The sequence below is a fragment of the Amblyraja radiata genome, chromosome 1 (assembly GCF_010909765.2).
Source record: "Amblyraja radiata isolate CabotCenter1 chromosome 1, sAmbRad1.1.pri, whole genome shotgun sequence".
NCBI lineage: Eukaryota > Metazoa > Chordata > Chondrichthyes > Rajiformes > Rajidae > Amblyraja > Amblyraja radiata.
In genome coordinates this window covers 133648573-133670083 of record NC_045956.1, presented here as the reverse complement: position 1 = coordinate 133670083, position 21511 = coordinate 133648573, and the positions used below count along the sequence as shown (strand labels likewise).

The 21511-nt window shown below is 41.0% G+C and overlaps 1 protein-coding gene across 1 annotated transcript in view; it reads right to left on the bottom strand.

Annotated features, from left to right (window-relative positions):
• Positions 1-21511, bottom strand: part of fam214b (family with sequence similarity 214 member B) — a 117573-nt gene that overhangs the window by 32307 nt on the left and 63755 nt on the right. Inside the window, 1 exon segment of the mRNA XM_033031155.1 lies at positions 2780-3822. Coding sequence (XP_032887046.1) covers positions 2780-3822 — 1043 coding nt within the window.

Genomic DNA, 21511 nt, shown 5'->3' with positions numbered 1-21511 from the left:
GATTTGTTTCACTCAATCCTTTGGTTGAAATATCACCATTAATTCTCCAGTTGATTGAATGGGGGGGGGGGGAAACCGGACTGTTAGTATTGTTTCATACTTTGAAATTTGTTTGAAAAAAAGCCAAGCTTAATCAGGAGTTCGTCAGTATTCAAAAAATAATGCTCGATTTGTTTTTGGTATTTATTAAATAAAATCTACATGTGAAGTCCTGCTGGAACCATATTAGCCAGAGCTCATTAGTTAGTGCTAGTAAACTAGATGGATTTTTACAACAATCTAATTTCAAGATCGCTGTTAACGAGACAGGCCCTTTTAAAATAAAATACATTTATTTAATTACTTGAGTCTGAAGTCCTGAGCCGCGAAACGACTTAAATTCATGTCAAACTAAATATCCAAAACTCTGGCTTCCAGTGTAGTACCTCCTTGCTGCCTTTGTTCCACTGACTAAACTTTGTTGCCTTCCACCACAGTGAAGAATGCTGTGGTGGATGGTTGTGTTAAATTCTATTGTGTATTGTGTGTTCTTTTTTTCAACTGTATCGCTGCATGGCAAATTCATTTCACTGTACCTTAGTTTGGTGCATGTGACGAATAAATTTGACTTTGACTTTTCTGTATCAGTCAACTGAAGACTGGATTAGCAGAATGACAACACCAAGATACTTGAGGTGAGGAAAATGACGACATAATAGAATCGAGCCTCATCATTCATTTAAAAATCCACCTTGTGCCTAAGGTTACTTCTACCGAAGGACAACATGCATCAAAGGTTTAAATTAGAACTGAGGACAAGCAGGCAGCCAAGGGACAAAACCCTAGCATATGCTAAAGGTGATAATACCACTACAATCAACCATGCTACTTCATTACCAAAAATTGTAATGCAAAGTGGCAATGCATTGCTTCACAGGTGCCTTACAGAGAAAAATATTGATCAAGCAGGGCACTGGTTGTCAGTTTTGGCTTGCACTGTCTTCTCTTTCAAAGAGATGAATAATTTAATACTCTGCTCAATTTTTTGTAATAACCCTGATCTTCTATGTTTTATTTTGAAATTTACTTCAGATTCTGGTTCATCAGGTTTCAAATAGAGTCTTTAACAGCACTCTGCAAGAATTGCTTTTCATTCCCCTCTAGTTATTTTGCAATTATTTAAAATGAGCAGCCAATGGACAGACTTCCAGATGAACTAAAAATACTGAATTAGGCTAGCAATGAGGATTTTAAACTAAAAAAATGTGGGATTTGGAATGGTGGAGTGCAGACAAGGGGAATTATGCATTCAAAGAGAAAAATGTCAAGACCATGAAGCAAAGTGGCAACTTGGACAACAAGCAGAATGTTAAGGGAACAGTGAATTTAATGGTGCACAGTGAAAATGAGGTAAAATGTAAAACTAACAGTAACAAGCTAAAATTAAAATAACTTTATCTGAATGCAGACCAAAAGAGGGAGGACATGAACATGCCAGCTGACATGAAGACAGTGGTGACGTTGATCTTGACACAACCAACCAGGATGGACAGATAAGATATAGTAAATGATGGAAAATAAATGTTGTGGTAGTAGATTATCAGCCCCTAGGTAATAGCCATAAAATAAATAAGCATGGATACTGAAATTTGTCCAGCTTTTAAGAGGCATTTCCACACATTCTTTAAAGTTTTAGGGTGAACATGCGCAGATTTTCTTTTTAGAAGATTACTGGGTCAAAAGCCTTTGTTTTTCCCCTCGTTATGCATGCCCTTGGAAATAAAAGGAATTTATAACAAAAGATTACAGAATAACTATGTGCAGCATGGATGAGGGATTCAAGCTTCATACAAATTGAAAAAAATCCAATTAGCACACATAGTTCAAGATCTTATTGAATGCATTCACAGCATGTATTCCGAGCAAGCTGTCAAGGAACAACATTAAATATTATCTCGATAGGATTAATTAACAATATCACTATGATCACTTTTATCTAGCAGATCCTCTAATGCAACCAGCTCTTGGTTTGTGACTATTTACAATCGATATGAACAACCTGGAGAGGAACAGAAAGTAATGTTTGCAAAATTTCAGACAGTATTAAGCTGGGTAGGAATGCATGCTTTCTAGAACGCAAAAGCAACAGAGGAAGGCTGACAGATTAAATCTGGGCAAATGACTGGAGCATAAATGTAAATTTACAAGTAGAACATTATTCATTTTGCCAGAGTACATTAAAAAAAAGACACTTGGAATATAAACTTTGCTGCAGTCATACTTGTTTAGTTATTTTCATCAGATAAGATATCCTTCATCAATTATCTGGAATTAATTCCAGTTTTCCTATAATAAGAGTCTGCAGCAATGACAAATTAAATTTTCTATCAAGGACTAACTAGGTGGATTTCATTTTTATACTTCTACGTCACTACGCACTATAATTTACTGATGGTGTATCCCCTGTGTAAATTAGTTATCAATTAGTGTCAATTAGTGTTTTGCAAATCCAGACAACCGATACCCAAATCAAGTAAAGGTATTAACCAGAGAGAATCAAATGTCAAGTCCTCACTTGCAAATCATAATATAGCCAAAATAGAATAATTCCTAACCAGATGCAAGATTGGGGGTGGGGGGCATGAGAGGGGAGCTGAAGAACCATTTGGATATTATTTTGTGGCCAATATTTAATAATATCTTATAGGCAATTGCTGAGCATTAATGAGTGCATTTGAACAAAAAGCTCATTTAGAAAATGTAATATCCTTGCTCAATAAAAATATCAGTAATTACAAACCTTCAATGCATCCCTTGAAGATGGAAGTAAGTGATTCCAGAAAGGTGCTGCTTTGGCATCAGTACTTCTGCATGAAACTGGGATGGAATTAGTTAACTGAATCCTACATTTCTTCGCAACAGAAGGGATTTCATCCCCTGAGCACATATCTTTCCCTATTGCATTTGTTGGTGATAGCAGCTTCCGTTTTGCTGTACATCTGACAGAGATTGTACTTGAGTGTCCTAAAGAAGAAGGCGTTTTCTCAGATGATGGCAGTCCAGCGCTGTTAATAGGTTGAACGTCTTTCTCAGAGGATGGTGTTGTTGGCACCACTTTATTTCTATGTGAGCCAGTCTCACCATCTTCTGCCAGATTGCTGTCCTGGGAGTCTTTATGTTCAATAACATGCAAACCACTGTGGGAAAAGTGTTGTGCGGAACCATGCACAATTGGTTCTTCATTATGGAAACTAACACCTTGTTGGTCTGGATAGTCACTTGGCTTTTCTATGCTTTTTTCAGAAAAATTACCATTATCAGTTCCACAATGAGATGCATTTCGACTTTCAGTCAACGTGGCAGAATTCCTGCAGTGCACGTGGATTCTTTCCTCATTGAGTTCAAGTTCAAGATCTGGATGAAGTTCAGTTACACTTCTTTTAAAACCCCGTTTGCCATTTCTCTGTTCCAAACTACTTGAAGAATTAGAAAGGTGAGAAAATATTGAAAGTTGATACACTTTTTGAATTCTAACCTCATTCTCGCTATACCCTGCCAAAATTCCTCTTTCGGGGATGACTTCACTTGACTCCAAGCGATAGTCACTCATTGGTGCATCTTGAAAACTCCCATCTGCCTGGCTTGTAGCCTGCTGAGACAAGTTGTTAGACTGCTCTTTCTGAGAAGTCTCCAGATGCATGTGCCTCATGGACTGTTGTATCTTACACCACAGAAATTTTGAAATCCAAGGGCAAAAAAAAATTTGTATTTTGCAACGATGCGAGTTATTCCTCATGAAGATGAACCAATCATGCCTTTCTCGATCCCCCTCTGACATAGCATCTGAAAAAGATGAAGAATAAATGTATAGCAATTTATTAGCAGGTGTGCTCATAATTATCACATTATATAGTTAGCATTATCACAAGCAAAGGTAAACAAAGTTCCCAGATTTCTAAATCTGGGTGGCACAGTGGCATCGCGGTAGAGCTGCCTTACAGTGCCAGAGACCCGGGTTCAATCCTGACTACTGGTGCTGTCAATATTGAGTTTGTACGTTCTCCCCATGACTTGTGTGGGCTTTCTCCGAGATCTTCGGTTTCCTCCCACACACCAAAGATGTACAGGTTAATTGGCTTGGTATAAATGCAAAGGGCCGAATGGCCAACTCTTGCACCTATTGTCTATTGTCCCTAGTGTGTGTAGGATAGTGTTAGTGTGCAGGGATCATTGGTCGGTGCGGACTCAGTGGGCCAAAGGCCTGTTTACACGAAACTAAAAAAATGTATTTAAGGTGGTTTATGCTCTCTGATCCTGCACGTTAGAACAGGGGAGGTTGAAGAAAATGCAAGAGGTTAAAAACAAAGAGTCAGTGTACATGGAGTACATAATATAAAAACAGGGACATAATGCTGAGGTTCTATAAGGCGCTGGTCAGGCTGCATTTGGAGTATTGTAACTAATTTTGGGCACCATCTCGGAGGTGCTCAGATCCAGAGGAGAGGGTCCAGAGGTGGTTTACAAAAATGATCCCAAGGATGAGTGGGTTAACATATGATGAGTGTTTGACGGCCCTGGGCCTCTACTCGCTGGAATTTAGAAATATGAGGGGGGACCTTATTGGAACTTACCGAATAGTGAAAGGCTTGGATAGAGTGGATGTGGAGAGGATGTTTCCACCAGTGGGAGAGTCTAGGACCAGAGGTCATAGCCTCATAATTAAAGGATGTTCCTTTAGAAAAGAGATGGAGACATTTCTTTCGTCAGCGGGTGGAGAATCGGTGATGAAACTGAATCTGTGGAATTCTTTGCCACAGAAGGCTGTGGAGGTCGTCAATGGATATTTTCTAAGGCAGAGATAAATAGATTCTTGATTAGTATGGGTGTCAGGGTTTATGGGGAGAAGACAGGAGTATGGGTTGAGGAGGGAGAGGTAGATAAGCCATAGATAAGTCTGAAGAAGGGTCTCGACCCAAAACGTCACCCATGAATGAATGGCAGTGTAGGTAATGGGCCAAATGGCCTAATTCTGATTCTATCACCATCTCAGCCTTGTGGCAATGACAAAATCCTTTTAACAATAAGAGATAACTGCCAGTAACAACCAATTCATGCCGAACGACTATTTTGTTGACTGTTCTCAGGAAATAAGCAAATGAGGGAAAGATATATTAACATTCAATAGACAATAGGTGCAGGAGTAGGCCATTCAGCCCTTCGAGCCAGCACCACCATTCAATGTGATCATGGCGGATCATCCCCAATCAGTTCCCGGTTTAGCCTTCTCCCCATAATCCCCCGACTGCCGCTATTTTTAAGAGCCCTATCTAGCTCTCTCTTGAAAGCATCCAGAGAACCTGCCTCCACCGCACTCTGAGGCAGAGAATTCCACAGACTCACCACTCTCTGTGAGAAAAAGTGTTTCCTCGTCTCCGTTCTAAATGGCTTACTCCTTATTCTTAAACTGTGGCCCCTGGTTCTGGACTCCCCCAACATTGGGAACATGTTTCCTGCCTCTAGCGTGTCCAAACTCTTAATAATCTTATATGTTTCAATGAGATTCCCTCTCATCCTTCTAAACTCCAGAGTGTACAAGCCCAGCTGCTCCATTCTCTCAGCATATGACAGTCCCACGATCCCGGGAATTAACCTTGTAAACCTACGCGGCACTTCCTCAAATTATGGGACCAAAACATGCACACAATACTCCAGGTGTGGTCTCACTAGGGCTCTGAACAACTGCAGAAGGACCTCTTTGCTCCTATATTTGATTCCTCTTGTTATAAAGGCCAACATGCCATTTGCTTTCTTCACTGCCTGCTGTACCTGCATGCTTACTTTCATAGACTGATGTACAAGGATCCCCAGATCCTGTTGTACTTCCCCTTTTCCCAACTGGACGCCATTTAGATAGCAATCTGCCTTCCTGTTTTTGCTACCAAAGTGGATAACCTCACATTTATCCGCATTAAACATCATCTGCCATGCATCTGCCCACTCACACAACCTGTCCATTCTCATAGCATCCTCCTCACAGTTCACACTGCCACCCAGCTTTGTGTCATCTGCAAATTTGCTAATGTTACTTTGAATCCCTTCATCCAAATCATTGATGTATATTGTAAACAGCTGCGGTCCCAGCAACAAGCCTTGCGGTACCCCACTAGTCACTGCCTTCCATTCTGAAAGGGACCCGTTAATCCCTACTCTTTGTTTCCTGTCTGCCAACCACTTCTCAATCCATGTCAGCACTCTACCCCCAATACCATGTGCCCTAACTTTGCCCACTAATCACCAATGTGGGACCTTATCAAATGCTTTCTGAAAGTCTAGGTACACTCCATCCACTGGCTCTCCCTTGTCCATTTTCCTAGTTATATCTTCAAAAAAATCCAGAAGATTAGTCAAGCATGATTTCCCCTTCGTAAATCCATGCCGACGCGGACCGATCCTGTTACTGCTATCCAAATGTTCGGCTATCTCATCTTTTATAATTGACTCCAGCATCTTCCCCATCACCGATGTCAGGCTAACTGGTCTATAATTCCGTTTTCTCTCTCCCGCCTTTCTTAAAAAGTGGGATAACATTAGCTACCCTCCAATCCACAGGAACTGATCCTGAGTCTATAGAACATTGGAAAATTATCACCAATGCATCCATGATTTCTAGAGCTACTTCCTTAAGTACCCTGGGATGCAGACTATCAGGTCCTGGGGATTTATCAGCCTTCAGTCCCATCAGTCTATCCAACACCATTTCCTGCCTAATGTGGATTTCCTTCAGTTCCTCCGTCACCCCAAGTCCTCTGGCCACTACTATATCAGGAAGATTGTTTGTGTCCTCCTCAGTGAAGACAGATCCAAAGTACCTGTTCAACTCATCTGCCATTTCCTTGTTCCCCATAATAAATTCACGTTTTTTTCGGTCTTCAAGGGTGTTAACTAATGTTTTCCTCTTCACTTAGCTAAAGAAGCTTTTACTATCCTGCTTTATATTCTTCGTACCTCATCTTTTCATCTCGTATTGTCTTTTTGGTTACCTTCCTCTTGCTTCCTGTTCATCTTTGCTACATTGTACTTCTTTGCTTTAATTTTTATACTGTCCCTGACGTCCCTTGTCAGCCATGGTCGTCCCTTTCTCCCCTTGGATTCTTTCTTCCTCCTAGGAATGAACTGATCCTGCACCTTCTGTATTATTCCTAGAAATACCTGCCATTTCTATTCCACTGTCATCCCTGCTAGTGTATCTTTCCAGTCAACTTTTGCCAGCTCCTCCCTCATGGCCCCATAGCCCCCTTTATTCAACTGCAACACTGACACCTCCGATCGACCCTTCTCCCTCTCCAATTGTAGATTAAATCTGACCATGTTATGGTCACTGCCTCCTAATGGCTCATTAACCTCGAGGTCCTTTATCAAATCCGGTTCATTACATAATACTAAATCAAGAATTGCCTTCTCCCTGGTAGGCTCCAATACAAGCTATTCTAAAAATCCATCACAAAGGCACTCAACAAAGTCCCTTTCTTGGGATCCAGTACCAACCTGATTTTCCCAGTCTAACTGCATGTTGAAATCTCCCATAACAACCACAGCATTACTTTTGCTACATGCCAATTTTAACTCCTGATTGAACTTGCACCTTATGTCCAGGCTACTGTTTGGGGGCCTATACATTAGTCCCATTAGTGTCTTTTTACCCTTACAATTCCTTAGTTCTATCCATGCTGACTCCACATCTCCTGTTTCAATGTCACCCCTTGCAAGGGACTGAATTTCATTCCTCACCAACAGGGCAACCCCACCCCCTCTGCCCACCTGTCTGTCTTTTCGATAGGAGGTATACCCTTGAATATTCAGTTCCCAGCCCTGGCCCTCTTGCAGCCATGTCTCAGTAATTACCACAACATCATACTTGCCAATTTCTAACTGAGCTTCAAGCTCGTCCACTTCTTTATACTTCGCGCATTCATATATAGCACTTTGACCTTCGTATTCACTTCCCCCCTCGCACCGCTCGCAATTGGCCCTGACTTTACTCTGTTGTCCATTCTCAAGCTTGGAGTCATTCAAGTAAGAAACCTTTCAAAAATAGTCCCCAATATTCCAGGATACAGAAAAACTTAGATCACTAATTTCCCTACTAATCAATTTATTAGATGAATTAAGATTTTTTTTTTAGGAATAATACATTGGTGCATCATAAATATCCATTTAATTTGTTCTGAAATTTATGTTACCAAATGTAAGACATTTATTTAGCTTATGTTGGAAGCAATTTACAAGACAATAAAAATGGTTGAACAAACAGAAATAACTTAAAATTACAGAAAAGTAAAATAACCACACTCTGACTTGAGCATTATAACATGTAAAGAGAGATGAGAGATTAGAGAGGCCCAAAATAGCAACATAATGTCAAAAATGCTTCGCATCATACAACCCGAATTTAGGAAGAGCACCAGTTTGGACATTAGTCATTCAGCAACGCTGCTAGACTCTGCTGTGATACTGTCGAGTCCCCTTTCCAAAATAGTTATTAACTGGAAACAGAACATAAAAACAGTAATTTTGATCTGTACCCAAAAGTACAGGAAATCTCACTTGCTCAAAAGTGGGGAAAATGCCCTTGTATGTATTAGTAATTTTTAAAGCATTAAATTGTTCAGAATTTTGTGATGGTCTTCTACATAAATGAAATAATAGAATAAACAGAATCCCTTGATTACAAAATTATTCAGTCAACAAAAAGATAAGCATCTCCAAAAACCAATAACAGAATATTGACAGTATATTCTCCTTTTATGAGCAGCCCTACCCAGCAACTTGTAATTTGAGAACAAGGCAAGTGGAAAACAAGTTTAGTTTTTGGCCTCTCACCAATTCTGTGAATGCTTGGCCTGCTTTCATTTTCTTCATGTGGAACTGATAATACAAAAGGGTTCAGGATTAAAAGATAATGGCAGGATTTTACACAATTTGACAGTGTCCAGTTCATCAACGATGCCACATTTAGATTTAATTTAGAAATGGAATTTGTTTCCAGCTGACTAAAAAAATCTATTTGTGGAGCTTCATGGCAAAGGCTATGATTAAGTGCCTTTTAAGGGTCGTTGTCTACATTGGAGACAAGAGACAGGCAAAGGAAGTTAAATAAAATATTAAAGTCTCACCACCAAAAAAAAATACACCACATCTTAATCAATGACCTGACATCCTTGAAACTTTTAAGGTAAATTAGTTTACAATAACATTCAGATAAAGTTTCCTACCATCCCCTACTCTACTAAAAGTTCTAAAAATACAGTTCAACAGCTTGCACTCATATCACACTTTCAATTTTGCAAATATCACAAGGTATTTCACTTCAGGAGAAAAACTAAGTTTTGAACATACCGAACATTTGGTAAAGAATTTGGAAAGACGAAATGCCAAAAAGATGAATTTCCAAAAAGTGTAGAGTTTAATACTTTGCCACAAGTGTAAATTATATTGGTGGTGGTGGTGATAATGGGGGAGGAGAGGGGGATTGTATGCAGGACCGAGGCTGGAAATCAGTATGGAGAGTGATGGAAAAAAAAAGTTCAATGGCCAGAATAGGCAGGAGCATGGCAGGGAGCAAGGAAGGACTGTTGGTTTGAATAGCACTTATTTTAATGCAAGAGGCCCGACAGGCAAGGCAGATTAACTCTGGGAGTGGATAGGTACGTGCGACTGGAACATTGAATCCATTACAAAAACCTGGTTAAGAGAGCGACAAGACTAATATTCCAGGTCACAGATGCGACAGGAGAGATAGGGTGCGGGTTACAGAGGAGGGGGTGTTGCTTTATTGATTAAGGAGAATGTTACTGCAGTAGTCCGAGATGACATTATTGATGGTTTGTTCCGTGAAACTATATGGGTGCAGCTGAAAATTAAAAAAGGATGATCACCTTGTCGTAAGTGCACTACTGCCCCCCAAATAGTCAACGGAAATTAGAAGAGCAAATATGGCAGGAGATTGCAAGCGGCTACAGGACTAATAAGGTTGTCATAATAGGGGATTCACTTTTCCGATATAGATTGGGACTGTCTTACAGCAAAAGGTTCATATGGGGCAGAATTTGTCAAATTTGTTCAGGTAAGTTTCCTCAGGCAACAGGTAAAGGGCCCAACAGCGGAGAGGGCAATGCTTGATCTAGTCTTCGGAAAATGGGAGTGGCAAGTGAATGGATGAGGCTTTTAGACCAGCATCCACTGTTCTATTGGTTTTAACATAGTTATGGATAAAGACAGAGTGGGCTCACGTTCTAAATTGGGGTACGGCCAACTTTGATGGTACGAGACAGAAAGTCGCGCAAGTTGATGGCAGAGGAATGTCAGGAAAGAGGGATGTTTTTAAAAAGTGTAATGGATGGAGTTAAAGGCATGCATTTTTCTGTTATTGTGAAGACCAGGCAGGTGGGTTTAGGAAGCTTGGATGATGACAAGATAAATTGAGGCTCAGGTCAAGAAAAAGGAGGCATGGGACAGATGTAGGCAGCTGGGCTCACTGGAGTTTTGGCAACTGAACACGCTAAAGGAGGAAATCAGGAGGACAAAAACAGGGCAGGTGATAGTTCTGGCAGATAATATTAAGGATAATCCAAAGAGATTTTATATACATTAAGCATAGCCAGAGAGAGAATGGGATCCCTCAGGAATCAAAGTGGTTATCTCTGTGTAGAGCAACAGGAGATGGGCAAGGCCTTCAATGAGTATTTCTCCTCTATTTTAACCGTGCATAAAGACCAAGGAACCTAGGACCAAGGCAGTCAATGGAAGTGCCATGAGGGCAGTCAGTATTAGGAGGTGCTGAATGCCCTACGTGTAGACAAATCTGCTAGGCCTGACCAACTATATCCGAGGACACTGTGGGTAGCTGTAGAGAAGATTGCAGGTTCCCTGGTTGAGAGTAATGAGTCATCATTAAATACAGGTGAGGTGCTGGAAGACTGGAGGGTAGCAAATGTTGTCTCTCAATAAGGGCTACAAAGAGAAACCTGGGATCTATAAGCCAGTGACTAACATCTGTGGTTGCAATGTTACTAGAGAGTATTCTGAGGAATTAGATATATGCATTTAGATGGACAAGGGCTGATTAGAGATAGCCAGTATGGTTTTGTTTGTGGAATCATGTCTCATGAATCTGATTGAGTTTTTTGTAGAAGTGACCAACATGGTTGATGAGGGCAGAGCTGCAGACATTGTATATATGGATTTCAGCAAGGCATTTGACAAGGTTCCACATGGTAGGCTGCTCTGGAAGGTTAGATCGGATGAGATTCCGGGAGCGCTAGCATTCGGATAGAAAACTGGCTTGATGGAAGGAATCAGAGGGTGATGATGGAAGGTTGTTTTTCAGACTGGAAGCCTGTGATTCGTGATGTATCTTAAGGATTAATCCTGGTCTCATTGTTGTTTGTTGTTTATATCAACGATTTGGATGAGAAAGTGGGTGGTATTTTAAATAGCGAAGGTGGTTACAAAGGTTACAGCAGGATCTTGATCAGTTGGGCAAGTGGGTAGAGGAATATGCAATGGAGTTTAATGCAGATAAATGCAAGGTGGTTTCCAAAATGCATTTTGGAAAGTCTAAAGGGCAGGACCTTCATAGTAAATGGCAGGGCTCTGTGGAGTATTCGTGAGCTGAAGGATCTAGGAGTGCAGGTACAGAATTCCTTGAAAGCTTTGTCACATGTAGATAAGGTGGTCAAGAAGGCTTTCAGCATCTTGGCCTTCATCAATCAGGATATGGAGTCATGTTACAGCTGTACAAGGCGCTGGTGAGGCCACAGATGGAGTATTGTGCTCTGTTTTTGGTCACCCTGCTATAAGAAAGATGTTAGGTGGAAAGAGCACAGAGAACATTTACGAGGATGTTACCAGGACTTGAGAGGCTGTGCTGCAGGGAGTGGTTGGGCAGACTAGGATTGCATTCCTTGGAGCATAGGAAGATGAGAGGTGATCTAAAAAAGATGTGTAAGATCATGAAGGGAATATATAGGGTAGATGCCCAGTCTTTTACCAAAAGTAGGGGAAACAAGAACCAGGACAGGTTTAAGGGGAGAGGGGAAAGATTAATGGGAATCCGAGGGACAACTTTATCACAGAGTGGTGGGCATATAGAATGAGCTGCCAGAGGAGGTAGTTGAGGCAGAAATAATAACAACATTTAAAACAAATTTGGACAGGTACATGGATAGGAAATGTTTAGAGTGATATGGGTCAAACACGGCCAGGTAGGATGAGTGTAGATGGGGCACCTTGGACGGCATGCACAGTTGGGCCAAAGGGCTGTTTCAGTGCTGAATGACTCCATGACTCCAAGTACCAAAGCTAGGGTAAAACCAGAGTAATGGGTAAGAAATGAATGGGTTGATTATTGGGCAAGAGTAGGTTACAGAAATTTTTTTTTTTGAATTGTACAAAACTGATAGGTAATAGATGTTTGGTCCATTTGGTCCATTGAGCACATCATATGGTTGACGAGGTAACACAACTCGCAAACGAGCACTTTCTATCCCACCATGGGAAGGTTTTAAGTTTGGGGGAATTAACAAGAACTCGGGTTTAGTGCTATGTAAGATAGAAAGCTACAATGGTTAGAAGAAATAATGGGCATCTATCTTGGATCATAAAATGCTGTGTGTGTGGTCCATCAGCTGGCAAAGTGAGCAGTGGGAAATAATAGTATGTGGACTATAAAGGCATAATAGGATTGTGGAGTAGTGAAAGTCGTTTCTCTGGAAAACAACATATAAAATTTGAACCTCAGCCCAGAAGCCACAATTTTATATAACAACAAAAGCTAAATATTCTGCAAATATATAAATATAAATAATATACAAAAAACAATATATTATGCAAATTGACAATTCAATCAATCTCACATCAATCATTCTCATAAGCAGATTAATTCCTACCAAAATAAACTTGTTTCAAAGCTAAAAAGCATGTTTTAATTAGATACTTTCATGCTCCACAGAATTTATGGCATACAAGGCAGCCTATCATCCATTCGAGTTTTTAAGATGGAATTATTTAATGGTCCCCAATTGCACAGCTGTTTGAATGGGAACAGGGTGGTCAAGAGATTAAGGTACTGAAATCTGTGCAAAAGGTGTCATTTTCAATATCATAAAACAGAAACTGGTGACATTGACTTGGAACCTCTAATGCATATAAATCTGCATCCAGCAAGAGGCATTGAGAGAATTTAGGGCCAATGTATTCATGCAAGGGTGAAAGTTTTGGAAGGCAAGTCAAAGGAACATTTCGTAAACAATGCAAAAAGAAGCATATGAAAGCATAAAATACAGAACACAGGGAGCCCTTCAGCAGTGTAGGATGCCTGTGGGGTAAATTAGAAGGGCAAAGAAGGGCCATAAAATATCACTGGCAGATAAGTGCAAAAAACATTCCAAGGCATTTTCTAACTATTTTATGAGGAAGAAGGCAACCTGCATAAGTGCCAGACCTACTCGGGACCAAAGGGGCAATTCATAAGTAAACCCCGCTGATTTGGGTGACAAACCCATTGCTCCTTAAAGATGGCAGCATAGTTAGATAAAGTTCAATTAGATAACTTGATCTGCATGGACGAGTTGTACCAAATGGCCTGCTTCTGTGCTTTATAATTCGATGACTTGACGACTCCAAGTGACGAAGGTGGCATACAATAGACAATAGGTGCAGGAGTAGGCAATTCGGCCTTCGAGCCAGCACCACCATTCAATGTGATCATGGCTGATCATCCCCAATCAGTACCCTGTTCCTGCCTTCTCCCCATATCCCCTGACTCCATTATTTTTAAGATCCCTATCTAGCTCTCTCTTGAAAGCATCCAGAGAACCCGCCTCCACTACCCTCTGAGGCAGAGAATTCCACAGACTCACCACTCTCTGTGAGAAAAAGTGTTTCCTCGTCTCTGTTCTAAATGGCTTACTCCTTATTCTTAAACTGTGGCCCCTGGTTCTGGACTCCCCCAACATCGGGAACATGTTTCCTGCATCTTGCGTGTCCAAACCCTTAATAATCTTATATGTTTCAATGAGATACCCTCTCATCCTTCTAAATTCCAGAGTATACACGCCCAGCCGCTCCATTCTCTCAGAATATGACAGTCCCGCCATCCACTCCCTCAATAGCAAGAATGTCCTTCCTCAAATTAGGGGTTCAAAACTGCACACAATACGCCAGGTACAACTGCAGAAGGACCTCTTTTTTGCTCCTATACTCGACTCCTCTTGTTATAAAGGCTAGGATGTTAGCTTTCATTAGTCAGACCATATTTGGTATATTATGTGCATTTCTGGTTGTTACACTATTAGATGAGATTTACCAGGGTATTGCTTGGGATGGAAAGTTTTGGTTATGGAGGAGAGACTTGATCGGCTGGGTTTGTTTTCCTTGCAGCAGAGGAGGCTGAAGGGTCCCAGCAATGGATAACAAAGTTATGAGAAGCATATGTAGGGTGCATAATGCGAAACTTCTGCATATCACAGATGTCCAAATCCAGAGCGCACCGAATTCAGGTGATGAATAAGGTGATTAGAGGGGATCCTCTAAAAAAAAAAAAAATCTCCCAGAGGGAACATGTAATCTGGAATGCACTGCCTGAGGTGGTGGTGGAGGTTGGTTTTCTGACAAAATTTAAAAGGTATCAGTACGAGAACTTGATTTGCAAAGGCAAAGAAAGTTGCAGACCAAGTGCTGGGAAATGAGATTAGTATAGATGGGTACTTGGTGGTCAGCATGAATATGGTGGTCAAAGGGACCTGTTTCAGTGTTATATTCTATGACATGATAGAGATTAAAATAAAGTGAACATTGCAGTTCAATGATGGTTCCTCAGAAATGGGAAAAGCGAGAGTCAAAACGGTTTAAGATTCGGAAAAAGGCACAGGTAGCAAGTAACAAAAGCTTTTCACTCACTGTACCCCAGTACACGTGACAATAAACTGAACTGAAACAGTAGATGTGTGGGTGGTGGGACGAGGAAGAGTAATATAGAAATCTTGGGGGGGATATCCACTACATTAATGGGTAGAAGAGAGGTGGAAGAGAAGTAAATAAAAAATAAAACAGTGCAGATGTTGGATATCTGAAATAAAACAGAAATGTTTTAACTATTTAGCATCCTTGCAGAGTTAACGATTAGGTTAATATTCTAAGTGTTAATGTTTTAGGTTAATGACCTTTCACCAAAAATGGAAAGATAACCACCCTGCATTTGTTCTTTCTGATATCTACCCTTTCTCTGAACCTAAAAAATCCTTTCATCAGTTCTGATGAAAATTCACCGAGCTAACACATTAATTATTCCTTTCTCTACTGATGCTGCCCGAGCGCTAGAGGAGCTCAGCGGGTCGGGCAGTATCCGTGGAAGGAATGGACACTATGCTTTGGGTCAGGATCTTTCTACAAACTATTTACTGTTGCTTAATCTTGGTATTTTCAGCTTTATTAGTATCTCATTTAATAATTTCAAGCCAACATTGTCCATCTAGCAGACTTGGTGCAAACATTGCGGTAATTCAAACAAATTGCGCTCTCTCTTTGCACCACCTGAACATCAAACTTACCTTTCCACTATTCTGATGATTGCCTTGTTTGGGGATAAACTGTGTCACACAACTTTCTCGGTACAATAAATTCCAAATAGTTTTCCTGTTGGTGTCAGCTATTTTGGCAAATCCATCTTCACTACCGCAGATACCAACTGGTTGCAGAGTAACTTCCACCATCACTGGAGCATGCAATTTGATATTTACGTGTTACTTGATCCCCACTCAAGTCTTAGGACCCTGGAATACTAAAGAAATAAATTAATTATATTTCAGTTTTATTATTTCAGTTTTGTATGCAAGGTTTATGGAATTAAAGAATGTGAGACTTTAGGTAGCTCTATATAATATTTGCGTTTGAGAAAACTCATATTAAAAAAAAGTTATAAGCAACTGTGGAAAAGGGGGTTGAAGGGTTGAGCGTTTCAGACTCACAATAACATGTTATTTTTTCTTGCAGGATTTTCAAAAATAAAAAGGTATTTTTAATAGCCATAAGTTTATTTTTGTTACTGCAAGCTAAAAATAACAAAGGATATATGTTACATTGCTTAATAGGCATGATTGCATAGTGTCATTAGAAGCCACTCCTGCTCAATTTCAATGTCCACCTTGGTAAAACTGACAGATTATATCCTTAAGAGGTTATGTGGAAAGTTAGGTTTCCTCCAGACACTGTTTGTTTCCCAGGACAGGCTTGTTCATTTTCAAACTGCTATCTAGGTCCTGATCAAAATTGTGTTATAACCAAATCGGCCCGTACATCACGAATAGTTCTCTTACTCATCAGTCAGCTTATGGAATTAGCATTATGGAAATATGTAATATAGCAGAATTACCTGTATTTATCTCAGAAGAAGTTAAAATAATTATAGGTGTCCCAGACATTTTGAAACACTGCAATTAAACCATCTATGCTCAATTTCAAAGCCTCAAATTACAATACAAGGTACAGGTTTCTGCAGGAAACCAATAATTTGTGGCGAATTCAAACAATACTGGAACATTTTCAATCAACTTGAGAATACAACGTTACACCAATATTTCGAGTCATTATTTTTCCTAAAAGATCGACTTCACAACGTGAATTAATTAAAACATGATTTCACCCCTGTTCAGCATCATGCCATTCAAACGAGATGTAAAGCATCTCACCATGGCAGAAACAACGAACTGCAAATGTTCAATAATATTCCAAAGGACACAGTGTTGGAGTAATTCAGCAGGTCAGGCAACACTCCAAGAGAACGTGGATAGATGTTTTTGTGATCAAGACCCTTCTTCAGACTGATTACCTCTCCAATTTTCCAGTTTCTTCATGCTCCCCACGTCCACAATCAATCTGAAGAAGGGTCTCGGCCAGAAACATCACTTATCCATGTTCTCCAGAGATGCTGCCTGACCTGAGAAGTTATTCCATTACTTTGTGTCATCACGGCATGTGGTTTAGTTGAGTGATATAGCCTGGAAACAGGTCCTTCGGCCTAATGAGGTAACGCTGAACACCTCATGTGTTCTCCCCATAACCCTTCAGTCTGAAGAAGGGTTTCGGCCCGAAACGTCGCCTATTTCCTTCGCTCCATAGATGCTGCTGCACCCGCTGAGTTTCCCCAGCAATTTTGTGTACCAACGCTGAACACCTGTTTGCATTAGTTCCGTATTATACCACTTTCCCATCAATTTCCTACAATCTCGGGGTAATTTACGGAGGCCACGTAACCATATAACCATATAACAATTACAGCACGGAAACAGGCCATCTCGACCCTTCTAGTCCGTGCCGAACACATATTCTGCCCTAGTCCCATATACCTGCGCTCAGACCATAACCCTCCATTCCTTTCCCGTCCATATAACTATCCAATTTATTTTTAAATGATAAAAACGAACCTGCCTCCACCACCTTCACTGGAAGCTCATTCCACACAGCCACCACTCTGAGTAAAGAAGTTCCCCCTCATGTTACCCCTAAACTTCTGTCCCTTAATTCTCAAGTCATGTCCCCTTGTTTGAATCTTCCCTACTCTCAGTGGGAAAAGCTTATCCACGTCAACTCTGTCTATCCCTCTCATCATTTTAAAGACCTCTATCAAGTCCCCCCTTAACCTTCTGCGTTCCAAAGAATAAAGCCCTAACGTAACCTACAAACCGCACGTCTTTGGGTTATGGGAGGAAACCAGAGCACCTGGAAGAAACTTGCTTGGTCACAGACCCTGCAAACATCACACAGACAGCACCAGAGGTCAGGTTTGAACCTGGGACTCTGGCACTGCGAGGCAGCAGTTCTGACAGTTGCGCCAGTCCATCAGAATTTGATGGGGTGATCTCATGTGGCTTATAACTTGTATATGTACTCAGCAATGCACAGGATCAAGTATAATTTGATACTACATGGTCAGTCACCCTTTTGATCACCCAGGAATGAGTGGGTTAGCATTTGACAACACTGGCCCTGTACTTGCTGGCGTTTAGAAGGTTTAAGGGGGCCTCTGAAACTTAAGAGAATAATGAAAGGCATAGAACGGATGTGAAAAGGATGTTTCCACTGGTGGGAACGTCTAGGACCAGAGGTCATAGCCTCGGAATTAACGGGCGCTCTTTTAGAAAGGAGGCGAGGAGGAATCTCTTTAGTCAGAGGGTAGTTAATCTGTGGAACTCACTGCCACAGAGGTCTGTGGTGGGTAAGTCAGTGGATATTTTAAAGGCAGATATATACAAATTCTTGATTAGAAAGGGTGTCAAGGGTTATGGGGAGAAGGCAGGAAAATGAGATTGGGAGTCAGAGATCAGCCATGATTGAATGGCAGAGTAGACTCGATGTGCCTAATGGTCTAATTCTACTGTAACTTGTGAACTTGGGTGCCGGAAGAATGATCTGCAATTTAAAAATGGTAAATTTATAATGACTGAAATCTTGCTTTGAATGCTATTCACATTATGTAAATTTATCATAAATATTTGATCACTTTACAGTTTGTTAACAATACAGAGCACATCATTTTATTAATGGAATAAACATTACAAATATCTGCAACAAAAGAATGTGTTTTAGTTGGGTAGAGAGAATTCTGAGTTGATCATAATGAGTGAAGCATCTTGACTATTCACCAAAACAAAGAGGAGTTCTGGTGGATTATCCAAAGTATAGTATGTTATAATACAGCAGTTGCCTGCAGCAGTGCAGAGAGCTCACCTGGCTTATACATTCATTAAAAATACATTTCATTTTGGAATGCTTATTACTGTCCCCAATGTAATAAGTTGAAAAACTGAGAAAATGCAAAAGTGATAAAATTTAATTTTTGTCCAAATCTCACACATTTAAAGGAGTCATTTTTCTTGGCTGCATTATTATATTAATATATCTTTGAATAACAATCAAAAGAACTACAGACTTAATGCTAAATTTATCAGGTTAGGTTTCCTCCACTACACTCCTCACCTCTAAACACAACTGCCTCCTCCCTCCACCGTTATTCACGTCTCAAATACAACCAAAATACTTTGGGATTTGATCAGTACCCGATATGTTAAATCATTTTATTCTGTGAAACTTGGTGTTTTTCCATTATTTTCTGTTTAATCTAATTTCCAGTACAGCTGTTTTTATTTTTGGTGTTATTGGAATTTTATTTCTTGCATTCTCTTCCTGTAGCCAAGTTTAATTTGATACATTCTGGTTTCATTTAATACACTTCGGTTTACCAAGTGTACAATAACAAACACAATTAAGGCAAATTTAATTTCATATGTACTTTAAAATGTAATTCCTGCATTTATTTTTAAGCTGGCTCTTAGAACTACATTTTAGATTTGCATTGCTTTATTTTGGCCCTCACAATACACTTGCTAAAGTGATCCAGAAGAGGTACAGAATAATGACGAGCCTGACAAATCAACTTTAAAATCTTCAAGGCCTTGCTCATGAATCTTATAGACAGTAATACAGCATGGAAACAGGCCCTTCAGCCCAACCTGACCAATTCATGAACCAACCTGCACAATCCTAATCCAACCACATCAATGAAGCTCTGTGGACCATCTCTTCCACTACTATGGACTTGTTATCACACAATCACAATACTTTATTAGCCAACTATGTTTTGCGACATACGAGGAATTTTATTTGCCAAGTCAGTCGTACAAATAAAAAGAAACGGAGCACATAAAATACATTTTGACATACACATCCACCACAGTGACTCCTCCACATTCCTCACTGTGATGGAAGACAAAAAAAGGAAATTCACAGAATTATGTAATTCTGACAAAGGACCTTCAGCCTGAAATATTATAACTCTGTTTCTCTTTCCACAAATGCTGCCTCACCTGCTGAGCGCTTCTGATCTAAATGTCTTTTAAACGTGTAATTGAGCCAGCTTCTACCACTTATGGCAGTTCATTTCAACAACACCTTCAACCTCTCATTTCTTTTGTCCAAGGTTCCCACTTGCTTCTAAAGTATATTTATCAAAACAATCTCCAAGAGGAATGTCTGTCTCAATGACTGCCAACCGGTAGCACTTAGATCCACTGTAATGAAGTGCTTTGTGAAGTTGGCTATGGCGCAAATCAACTCCTGTTTCAGAAATTACCGAGATCAGCTCTGATTTGCCCATCATCAAAATAAATGCTATCTCACTGGCACTTCATTGTACTCTGGGCTATTTGGATAATAGGGACACCTACGTCAGGGTGCTGTACATCCACCAAGGTTTGGTGTTCGACATTCTCATCCCATCCAAACTCATCACAAAGGAATGGGCCTCTACCGCCCTTTGCAGCTGGACCTTCAAATTCTTCATCGACAACCTCAATTAGAGCGGTTTGGCAAAAACATCTCAAGGCTGCGTGCTTAATCCCCCAGCCCTACTCTCTTTACACCAATGAATGCGTGGCTCCAACTCATCATGAAGTGTTTCGAGAGGCTGGTCTAGCAGCACATCAAAGCCAGCCTCCCGCCCACCTTCGATCCACACCAGTTTGCCTACAGAGCAAATAGGTCCACTGAGGATGCCATCACCACTGCTCTTCACACTGCACTGACCCACCTCGAACACCAGGGGAGCTATGTGAGGATGCTTTTCATTGACTTTAGCTCCGCCTTCAATACCATCATCCCCAGCAGACTGGTCACCAAACTCATGGATTTAGGACTCTCCCAACCCATCTGCCTCTGGATCAAGGACTTTCTGTCTAACCGCCCCCAGACCGTCAGACTGGGCCATCACCTCTCCACCCCCATCACACTCAGCACCGGCTCCCCACAGGGCTGTGTGTTGAGCCCCCTCCTCTACGCCCTCTACACCCACGATTGTGCCCCCGCCCACTCCACCAACACCATCGTCAAGTTTGTGGACGAGACGGCTGTGGTTGGACGTATCTCAGGAGGAGATGAGACAGCCTACAGGGAGGAAGTCCAAAGACTGGCAGCGTGGTGTTCAGACAACAACCTCATCCTAAACACCACAAAAACAATGGAAATTATCATAGACTTCCATAAGAACAGTGCAGCCCCCAAACCCCTATTCATCAATGGGGACTGTGTGGAAAGGGTCTCAGACTTCAGATTCCTGGGCACACAAATTACGGAGGATCTCTCCTGGACTACAAACACCACCACAGCAGTCAAGAAGGCTCAGCAGCGACTCTACTTTCTGAGGATCCTCAGGAAAAACAATCTGGAGGAGAAGCTGCTGGTGTCCTTCTACCACTGCTCCATCGAGAGTGTGCTGGCGTACTGTATAACCACATGGTATGCCAGTTGCTCTGCAGCGGACAGGAGAGCCCTTCAAAGGGTTATCAACACCGCACAAAAAATCACTGGCTGCCCACTGCCCTCCCTGAAGGACATCTTCAGCTCTCGCTACCTTGGCAAGGCAGCCAACATCCTGAAGGACCCTTCCCACCCTGGACACAACCTGTTCCACCCGCTGCCCTCT